Consider the following 11,782-nt stretch of genomic DNA (forward strand, 5'->3'; position numbering starts at 1 on the left):
ATACTAGGGAGCCCAAAATCAACCTTAATCATTGTCTTTTCAATGCCTATTTACATACTAAATATAATTTCAATCCGGCCCGTGGTTCTTGAGTTATGCTGACTATAAATATCACAGACATAGAAACACACATACACACACAGGGACTCACAGAAATACATTAATTTTTCATGGAGGTAATTATCTTGCCAATATGATACTGTATCATCATATCCTTGATTTCAATATACATTTCAAAATAGATTCAGTTTTTATTCAACACAGACGTTTCATTCTAAAGGCATCAAAATGCTACACTGCTCAAATCATTTCATACATAACCGAATTTAATGTGTCATGTAGTGTTAACTAAATTACAAGATAGATAATACATATGTCAATGAAGTGAACACTTTGATCTATTTTGCTCAAGTAAGTCTTAAATCAAGCATTCGAAATCTCGGTTAATGACAATACTGTCAACAAACACAATCCTTTTTGTAAAGCCTGATTTATTAAATACATATATATGACTTGCGGAGATGAAGTTGCAAGTGAAAACACAATGTCACAGCTTGGTTAAAACGTATGAATAATATTGCACCAAGACAACTCAATACAAGCCGGTACGTGATGTATTGAAGAAAGAACATCAAGTAGAATACTTTTTTCACCAGTCGTAGATCACCTGATAAGATCTAGTGGTTACCATGAGCAAAGCGGACATGTTGACGAACTGTTTCCTGTTGGTAAACCTGTTCACATGAGCCTTAGACTTCAATCATTCTGTTTGCTTGCATATGCAGCTTTGTAGGGCATGAAGAGACGACGAACAGTGTGTTTTGTCAATGTCCATCAGGTAGAAAATGTGTTGCAGTACACACAGCTATGTTACAGCCATACAATCATTCTGTTTGCTTGCATATGCAGCTTTGTAGGGCATCAAGAGACGACGAACAGTGTGTTTTGTCACTGTCCTTTAGGTAGAAAATGTATTGCAGTACATACAGCTATCAATCGTTTTGTTAAGATTTTTAAATTCGTTGTCAGCGTTTCAATTTAACACATAGCCCCAAGGAAGATTTTTGTATAAGAAAATAGCTAGCCTGTCAAAATTTTACCCACGCAGGGCTCGAAATACCACCTGTATATGCAGGTTATAGAGGGTAAAATTGGAGCTGTGCAGGTATTTCTGATGTATACCTGCACCTAACCTGCACTGATCCATGTACAGGGTTATATACATAAATGTCCTGTGATGTAGGTGTATTTTGTATATTGTGTAGTCAATTGCTATTAGCTGCATTGACTGATACTGCCTATAGAGTATAAAAGAAAATATAGTAAATGGTTCCTGAGCAATTTTAATATGATCCATAGTTCCTAAATTCAGGGTGGTGCAGGTAAAAATTGTCTGGTGCAGGTAATTCTCAATGTTACCTGCACCAGTGCAGGTATGCAGAAAAAAGGATTTCGAGCCCTGCCCAGGGTATGGTCTCAGTCCACACTTCGAACAGAGAAATTGAATTTGAATTTGAACTTGATCGATGAAGCAACATCATCCGTCTCCTGTTTCCCCATCAAGCTGAACGATTATCTGATAAATCAGCTGTATTTAAAACGCCGCCGGGATTGGAAACATAAATCTCTAAGAAAGAGGAGATTTTCCCTTGAACCTAGGTCGAATTTATCGTGTCTCAGAGCACTTGGCACGGTTCGTATTTTTCCAATACTAAGACTTCCCGGGGATATTCAGTTAACGAGCTAATAAACAAAAGGTATGGATTGTTCTAGACGGTTAAAGATTGCCCATGACTGGAATGATAGGCAGAGGTAAGGAATCTCTCCCTTTAACAAGATGAGCTGAGTGGGCATTGCTATCATCTGGTGATGTGTTTTAGTGTTTGGACTATCTTTTCAGAGAGTTATGTACCCTGGTAAAATAAGTAGATTTTAGGAGATGTTCAGAGATAGAAAGATAGATATTAGATAGATAGATAACGTTGGATAGATAGATATTAGATAGATAGATAGCGTTAGTTAGATAGATAGATAGATAGATAGATAGATAGATAGATAGATAGATAGATAGATAGATAGATAGATAGATAGATAGATAGACAGATAGATAGGTAGAAAATTCGCCAGTTAGAAAGGCTGATGAAAGATTAAGATACTGATAGAGAGATAGTTAGCTATCTATAGATAGAGAAAAATATATGTATATACGATCGTACGAGAGAGAGAGACAGTAAGTATAGAATGACCCCTTACTTCCACATCTATTTTTCAAGGCCAGTGTCCATCTTTAAACAATTGCCCTATCCACGTAATGTCTTCCCATTTCACAGCGGCAAAAATCGATAAACGGAAGGATAAGCTGATGTGCCACAGCTGTGACCTTTTTTACAGCCAAGTTCACCCATGGAATTTCCTTAACAAGCTATATATTTCTAAACATTAATCACGTGGTGATCACGTGTTTAATGTGTGCAGATTTTTTTCGGAAATAAACCACTTGAAAAATATCAACACATGAAAAAAATTTTAAGTGGATAATGTTTGATACATTTAGGAGTTTCAAATGTATCTGTACAGTGTTCCTTGTGGTATTTTTATTTTTATTTTCAAATTTTATTCTCAATTGATAATATGCTATCTTCTGTTGTTTTACGGGTTTCTTTTAATTTAGTCCCAATTAGGATTTATCAAAGGGAGAATTATTCCTTGAGAGCCGAAAAGGCAGTTGGCTACCTCTAGTGTCAAACTGTTTATTGACACATGTCAGTCATTATGCAATAAAGCTGAATCTGAGGGGTTGGAATTCCCAAGTCTTGACCCTGAAGTCCAAAGGCAAGGTCATGAACCACTAGACCCTACATGCTAATACCAGTCAGATGCGTTCCTTCAATGTCAATTCAGGTACAGAGGCAGGTCACTTGCCGCTAGACCTCACAAGCTACCCCTTGTTATACTGATCAGGAATATGCCAATATGCACTTGTAATACAACACAGTACTCCTATACGGAGTGCAAAATTACATCAATCAATACTCGAGTCGTCTCGGCGTTGGTAAATAGATGAGGTGGAACTTCTCGTCTGCTGGTGCGTTAAAGATCTTTACGTTAGGTGGAAGGAACTAAAGTGATATTAATGTCTACAAGTCACAAATATCATTTAAGTTTTCAAACTATACGAGTATGATGAATGTAGCGTATCTGCTTACGAACGTAACTTTGCACGGTATATTTGCACCATTGATGTTTTGTGTGTCTCGCGGAGATTGGACAATAATTCGCCCTTTTCTACGTCTAACCGACTGGTAAAATGTTCCTTGCATTTACAGTTTTAGTAAGATTCAATTCGTATCGTACACAGTTGAATTAAATGCGAAAATAAAATGCTAGCAAAAAATCCACACTTAGACGACTTCGACAGACAGCTTCGATATGAACGTTCTATGTTATTTGAAGTATATCAAAATAGAGGATTTTAGAGTGAAATCATCCTTTTTCAATTCTGTCATGACTGCATATTCATTTATGTCTGTACATTGATGAAATTCCACACCGCATGTTCAAACTCGTGACCCCCTTTTTGTAATACCTTCCTTCTTAAGGACTTGGTAGTTGTTTTGATTTTTTTCGAGCGCTACGGGTGAAAGGGAAGTAGAAGATGGTAGTGGTGTCAAGCAAGCCAGCCGCCGTGTAAATTGGGTGCTCAAATTGCCGAAGATACGGTGAAGACTTTGCGCAGAATCTGGCGCCGAACTGTCTTGTGTAAAGTTACGCGGCGGAAATGATATATAACACGGAAGAGAAAACATACACCGTGGAACATAGCAGTATTTCTCTGAGGATTCGATTGAGATTGGATAATTAGAATTGAATTTTGATAACGGTTAGGTTTACTGAAACCTTCATACAAAACAGACATATACAGAGCCAGCTACTTCCCCTATAAGTGTGCGATAACTTGTACGCTTACGCTAGCACAATTATTCATCATATACCTCAATATAAATGCTAAAAGTTAAGTTAAATTTAGTTTAGTTCAGTACAGATTAGTTTAGTTTAGTTTAGTTTAATTTAGTTTAGTTTAGTTTAGTTTAGTTTAGTTTAGTTTAGTTTAGTTTAGTTTAGTTTAGTTTAGTTTAGAAAAAAAGGGCAGCAACCATCTTAAACTTTGATATGGCCAACCAATAACCACTATCGACAGACCGCCCCTGAGGATCAGCTGGACTATAGAAGGGATCACTGTTCCTGTGTCCAGGATGATCCAGGCTCGTCCCATCGATTATTCCGTGTTCCAAAACATCATCTCATTGCATAAGGGCAAAATGGTTTTAGGCTTTCCAATACTTATCTTTTGTCTTCTTTCAGTGTGTGTAGGTAGGCAACGGAAAGTATGGGAATATGCTATCAGATAATATCAAACGTCACCGGCTTGAAGTTTACCCTATATCAGGGCCGCTAAATGGAGGTCCCGTGTTTGAGGAGAGCCACACCTCGAGCACGTTAAAGGAGACGTTTAAGAATGAGAAACTTGTTGAAAATGAATGAAAAAGTTCTTAAAAATCAACATAAAAACCTTGCACTAATAAAAAAAGGTTTAGCATGGGATTTCCTATAGGCAACAAAGATCTTCATCTGCCCGTCTTCTATATGTCTATCTTCTTGAAGTAGACATGAACCACAGAGCCTTATTGCTTTCAGTATTATAAAGATTGAATCTGCGTATCCCATTTCCATCTCCTCTATCCACCGGTAGTTAGCTGGGGTAGGATTGCCGTGTAAGTCAACTTATTCCATTAGTTACGGATGGCGGAGTCCATATAAACAGTCATCTGCCCAAACGCCTCCGGACAATGGCTGAGTAATCATGACAAAAAATGAAAAAAGTTTGTATAAAGCTCAATCAGGGCAAAGGTCACAAAACCGCGCAGAAGAAGAGGTTCCATTTTGATTCTAACCAGCTAGCCAACAAATAAAAAAAAAGTATTTTTCTTTCAAAAGGTTGGCCTTTTTGAGCCGGAGTTACAGAACAGGGTTTTTTGCTTTTATGATGGAAAACTAGGCTTTTTGCGTGTTTGGGGTTTCCGGAATGTACAAAAAGAAGGTTGTATGGATGTTGTTGCCACTTGTTGACCAGTGGGTCAAAGGTCACCAATTTTATATTTGTTTGGATTCTATTTTATGCATGTTACGCCGTATAGAACCCCATGGTATGGTCTATATGGTCAATTTAGAGGTCGGACTACCCTGTAAATGTTAGATTGTCATGGAAGGAAGGTCCTAACCGAAGATGGTAACTCATTTTACCTGAGTGAAGTGAGTAACGTGCATTTTCCAAAGGCGCAATGTCGACCATATCAGGGGACTCGAAGTCAGTATCTTTGGGCTTTGAGCCAAGCACCCTACCATTACACAACGTGATGCCACAATGTATCATATCATTGATCTAGTGTTACCCAGTGTGGATGTACCCTGCTCTTTCAACCGTCACTCTAAGTTACTGGCTGCCCTGCTTATGAATATTAATGAGCTTACCCATATTTACGCGAGACCCCTTTTGAAAACTAAAAGGCTATTCTCTGATTAGATGACAGCTGGTTTGGGGGGGGGGCGTCCACAGGAACTAAAAGTGACGATTGAAAGAGCAGGGTACATCCAGACAGGCGGTTTGGCTGTTGGATGTCCCTGCGTGGGAGGATGCCCAGCAATGTCCTGTCCTGTCCTGTCCTGTCTGAATATCTTCGTCCACTTCGGTTGAATTCAAATGTATTTATTCATATAAAAACGTATACATTACAAGACTTTGAACCAAATACAGCCACAGTTGTGTTGCTTGCTCTAATGGACATTTGGAATAGTGCAGATTACAAACTGTAATTCACAACTAAAACAGACAGATGGCGCCACAGTACTGTCTATGTTAGGATAGCAACAATTAACTTCTCCTAACGTTTTGTAACGTCCTTATGTACTGATACGGGCGCTGTAGGGTAATAGGTAATCGTTTCTCCAGAACAGACCGCACAATAAAATTTGATTTACATTTTGCGCCGTTTGGTACATCAAACTACAAGTACAATTAATGTATTGTCTTTATCCATTGCATACCAATGATATGTGCACTAAACTCTCAATGCCAAAAGTGCATGCTAATTGCCATTACCATGATATGATATGATATACATATGAATAATATCAGACGAAATTTAGATGTAAATGCAGAAATGTTTGCGGTGGGTCTTATGTATGCGATTTTCACGTTGCCGCTCCACCGCGAGCTTAAAACGACCGTCTTTCCATGGCAGTAAGAGACTACAGAACATGGTGCTACCGCGAACATAAAACCACCGCGAATTTTTCCCGCGACCGCGAAATTCAATCCCTGCGAACTTAAATGCATTTACAGAAACCGCCTGTCCCCTTCTTCATGGAATAATTATTGTTAGCATTTCACATTAGTACTGCAGCTAGGTGTCGCTGCAATCATTGCAATTCCAAGCGTAACGTATTGTCATATGTACACATGTGCGTTAACACTTAACAATTTAAAGCAGTCTCGGTTAATATGTACAGCGTCATTATACCAGGCTTTTTCTATTATTAAGTTTTAACTTTGTTTCAGCCCGCAATACACATGCAGATTATTAGGAATTTTCTGAACATTGCAAACAGCTACACTTGACAAATATTCTTAACTTCATTTATTCCTGCTCGTTACAATCGGATTCGTCATAACAAGACATTGATGCTTTTTGATATGCTGACACATATGACTGAACAATCTATGAATCCTATAAGATACACCGAATAAATACCTTCATATTTTATGTTTTTTTAAGTTACCACAACTTGCCAGTATACGTACCTCATATACATATGTATATCCATATGTGTACTTATACCATTTGAAATCTACCCACTTACAATACAATGAGCGTCATTCTTGCATTTCGAAATGTACCCTCTACGCTAATACCAAACCAGTCTTGACAACCAATGGCTAAATATAATACATAAAATATAATACTCATTATTATAAGTACAGTATTAATATCGTCATGAGTTAAGTGTGCATTCTACAGTCTGACTTTCATTTGACCTCTTCCCTTTCTTGTTTGTGGACACATTAGTGTAACAAATTATTATCCTTTTAAATGTTTACAAACAAAGGGATACCCATACCCAAAGTAGCACTGTTGGTCACCCCACAGTTTCTTTTCCCTCCGGAGGCCAAAACCGATGAAAGCGGTGAAAGACTGTGGAAAATGCACATAAAACAAAAGTAAATGTGCTGGAAAATGCACGACTTCCTTGCTGATGTAATTTTTTGTCATAACATTTAACATTGTTTTGTCCAGAAACATGATAGCATCTGCAAAAGTAAGCAATCACATTTTGTATGCAAAACAGAACTTTCACATGCTAATTAGCTTCGGACAAAGGAAAAACAAACCTTATTAATTAGTTTTCTAAACTGCATGCATCACCAGCTAATAAAAAATAGGGAAGATATATAGTCCAAACTAAAACAATACACCCCCTCTGTTCCGTTAATCCCACGGCCTGGCTTCTTGTTAGCTGTCGACATACAGGATTGATAAATGATTAAATTTACCAACTTTCAACTCCGGTTCCAATCAAACTCTGAACATCTGCTCACCCTTTTTAGACGCGCATATATAAAGCACGGGGAAAAGAACAGGCAGACAGACCGAAAAAAAAGGAGAAAAATAAACTGTTCTCCAACTGAAGAAATTTCATTCACCAAATTTTCGAACGAATCTCTCTGACATGACACGTGCGAAACTGCAATACTCGGGTCAGATAGCTGAAGAAGGCCGAGAGATTCGGGCGAAAATTCCAGCTTGCAAAATTTCTTGACTTGAAGAACAGTTTATTTTCTAAATATCATGCAATTTACCAAGTCATGTTAATTCCATGTGTAGACCGTTGAAAATTGTTGGACTCACCTTCGAGTACACGCCGGCACATTCCGCCTTTATGCCGAGATAATCGGAATGACCAGGCTCACCCGGGTGCCAGTTGCAATAGGAAACAGGCGACCCATCCGACCACTTCCATTCTTCCCCGCCTCGACGGTTCAGCCCAAACCAGACGAAATGATGCAGCATGAATCCAGCAGGTGCTGGAATTTATTTGAATGAGAAATATTCTAGTTATGTTTCCCGAAGGAAAAACGTATTGTTTATGTTACGGTATCTTCTTCTACTTCTTCTGCCATAAACCAATTAGAGCATAGAACTGTCATATAAGTCGTTGCTGAAAATATTTAAAAAATCATCTATTACAGCAAATATGAACAAAATATTAGGGTGAAAACGTTTAAACTTTGTTCTCCACAAATTTTCGGGCGGAGACTTCGACCTTCGTCAGATGAATGTTTTTGTGTTGGAACAAAGTTAAACTTTTTCACTATGGAATTTACCAACACAGATGAGCTTTCATTCGGATGACGAAATATTAGCTTTCACGGCAAATGTGAACAAATATGTGTCTGCAAAAGCAAAAGTTGTATTTTGCTTCGTAAAAGGCAAATCACTAGGAGGAAAACATCATGTGTTTTCTCGAAAATTTTGCCTTTCTGGTTTAAAACTTATCTTATGGAATTCAGTTCTATCAAGATTACAATATGTAAATGCGACCGTTCTGACATTGAGTAGTGTATTTTCTACCTACCATTGGCGATGAGACCTGTAACGAAGTTGTTCTCGTCATGGTCCTTGATAGACGCCAGGTTTGCACCGAGTTTTTTGCAGTCCTTGTTTGCTGTGGGCCAGTCTGTCATGTATGTCATCAGCTTGTAGCAGTGGGTCTTGTACTCAGTCCAACCGTTCTGACATGGCCGGGCTGTTAGAAACAGGGGCGACTGTCAATCAGAATGGTTGAAGTGGGGACCTACATTTTCTAGGACGGTGATAATACTTTTCAGTAAACTACTGCTCTGTTTATCATTACTCAAACACACCCATATATATGGTGTCCAGACCCTTCAGCCCTGACCTGTCACTCACTACAATCAATGTAATCGGGTGTCTGCATGTTACTTTTAGCAGTAGCCATGGTAACATGTACGCGATTTTCACGTTGCCGCTATACCGCGAGCTTAAAACGACCGTCTTTCCATGGCAGTAAGAGACTACAGAACATGGTGCTACCGCGAACATAAAACCACCGCGAACAAAGGAGAAGAAGAAATGGATCGAAATCAATATGTTTTCCTTCAATGAAAGTACACATGAATATAATCAGATTATTGAGAGAAGAGTAGACAGAGAAACAGAGAGAGAGAGGGGGAGAACGAAAGATAACGTCAGTATATTCAATATTCATCAACATTATCGATATATGTGTGTGTGGTAAGTAGTATTGAAGGTTGTAGAATTAGACCTTTTCACATACTCATCTTGAACTATCGTTAACTGAACTGTAAATTCCAGCACAAAAATTAAACTCACCCAAATTTTCGACTGAACAGCACCAGTTTTTGTCACGGGAATGAACAATCCACTCCTGCCGTCCAAATTTTGTGTTGGAATTTACAGTTCAACTAGTTCAACAATGACTTCTACCAGCACAGATGAACTTTCAACTTACCACAAACTGGTACGTCACAGTACTCCCATCTGGTGCTGGGATCCGTGGTGAAGCACCAGACTCCTGTGGTTCCTCCTGCTGAGCCCGGGTCAGCATTCCGACAGTAGTTCTGCTCCATTCCGGATGTAGGAAAGCTCTCGTTTGTCCATTTGTGTTTGTGTGGTGTCTGACTGTCCCAGCGCTGACACGTCTTGTTGGTTTTGGTCACGGAAACTGTCCCTCGGTAGGTCGCGCCGACTCCAACCTGGCAATATTCTGGTAGATGAAGATTTTAAAAAACGTTATCACCAAGTACAGTAGGGGCATCTTCTCTCGTGATGTGCATAGTGTACTACAAGGTTTCACATTGGGGCCACGTACCAGTATGAGCTTCAATACAAAAAATCGTGGACTTTCAAAGAAATGAAATAAATGAAATACACATTCCAATCTCATAATATTTAGATAATAGATTAGTTCATCTATTTATTTACCTACTAGTATTTGTTCGGCTGACAATACAGGCAACATATGTCACCCAAGTAGCCGAGGCTATTACAAAGGGCTTGCTTTGGTTCTTACGAATAGCTCTTAAGAATTGTTGGATGGCAGTACATGTAGTTCATCTCCCATTTAATTCTTATGTACAGGTTTCAATACATAGCTGCACTCGTTTCAATTGTGGCGCAATAAAGTTATTCTTCCACAAGCAACTTTGTTCCGAAGAATACAACAACAAGTCACCTTCTTTGCAGTTCGTTCCAGTCCATCCAGGTGAGCAGTCGCATGTGTACGTGTCATTTTTGTTCACACAGCGTCCATGGTGGCAGGGCTCCCTGGTACAATCATTGACATCTGTAGCACAACAAAAAGACCCCAGACCATTAGAATTGAAATCCGATGGTAGCCAGGTGATTAAAATGAGACTCACAATAAATTGTGAATACAGTCAAACCTGTCGGAGACGACCACCCGGGGGACCGGGCAAAAGCGGTCGATTTTGTCAGGTGGTCGGTTAGAAGACTCACAACATGCCCGATGCATAGTGTAAATAGTTTCCGTTGTGTTTAATGGCAAATAGCAAACTGGCCGAATTCGGCACAAAATCGTGCTATTTATCATTGAAAATCGATGACACCTCAAGATTTGAAAATGACGCGGTCGTTATGGGCAGGGATTTGGTCCCAATTTTAGGCGGTTGCAGTCGCGTTGGCCAAGTTTTCGTTGTGAAGAGGTCGCTTAATGCTTACGTCAACGGGGAAAGTTTTCGGGACCGAGAAAAAGCGGTCGTAATGGCCAGGCGGTCGCTTAGAAGAGGTGGTCGCTTGAGTAGGTTTGACTGTATAGAATTAGCTGATTCCATGAATGAGACCCTAGTATAGTTATCAAAAGATGGTTGCCTACCAGTGGTTGTTGTCACGGTTGTAGTTGATACAGTCGATTTTGATCCAAAATCAACAACAGTCGATTTTGATTCAAAAGCCCAGTAAGATGAAGTCGATGAGAAACCTGTCGACCTGTTGTCCTTGACGATCGTCAACCCCCGTGGAGCACTTGGCTTCGTCCGTTCCGACGGAGACGGGTTGTGCGCCGCCTAAATACAGCACAGTAATTCCCTTCACATCCTTATGAAGAAATAATCATAGAGAAACAGTCTCCAAACAAATTATACTTAAACGTGTCGTTTTAGTCTTTTTGGTTTTGAGCTTTTATGAAGGCTAATGATGAAGGATATGTACTTCAAACTCATGGAGATGGAATGTGTTTTGAGTCAACCAGTGCGTGTTAGTCACTGACAAAAATGGCGTCGAACAAAAGTGCGGCATTAAAAAAATAAGCCCAATATTCATTGGTTCATTTAATTCAAACATATCGATTGGACATAAGGAGGTTCAGGTTTGGACCTGTAAACCCAATTAACCTGACCTGGATTAGAATAAGCCAAATCAGTGCCAACCTTGATTATGAATAAGAACTAATTAACTAGGTAATTATATTCAGTCAATTTGTCTTACCCCTCTCCCGGTTCCGAGACGAGGCCCAAGGATTACCGGCACTACAAATGAAGCAACCATCACCAAGAGTGCGCAACCCAGTGCAGGCCAAAAAACTCCACTGGGTATCCTCCTACTCCGGATTTTCTTGGTTCTGTCTAAGATTCAATAAAACATATTTAAGACTGCAAAATAACGGC

At 39.3% G+C, this 11,782-nt stretch overlaps 1 protein-coding gene across 1 annotated transcript; it reads right to left on the reverse strand.

The window, feature by feature from the left end:
* Window positions 1-7,098: 7,098 nt before the first annotated feature.
* On the reverse strand, window positions 7,099-10,177 carry LOC118429864 (aggrecan core protein-like). Its single transcript, XM_035840489.1, has 5 exons — window positions 10,083-10,177; window positions 9,610-9,864; window positions 8,692-8,862; window positions 7,965-8,140; window positions 7,099-7,250 (listed from the first exon to the last, which is right to left on the reverse strand). The coding sequence occupies exons 1-5, from the start codon at window positions 10,117-10,119 to the stop codon at window positions 7,137-7,139; spliced, it is 753 nt and encodes a 250-aa protein (XP_035696382.1). The 5' UTR covers window positions 10,120-10,177; the 3' UTR covers window positions 7,099-7,136.
* Between the last annotated feature and the right edge of the window lie 1,605 nt (window positions 10,178-11,782).

The sequence above is a fragment of the Branchiostoma floridae genome, chromosome 14 (genome assembly GCF_000003815.2).
Source record: "Branchiostoma floridae strain S238N-H82 chromosome 14, Bfl_VNyyK, whole genome shotgun sequence".
Lineage (NCBI taxonomy): Eukaryota > Metazoa > Chordata > Leptocardii > Amphioxiformes > Branchiostomatidae > Branchiostoma > Branchiostoma floridae.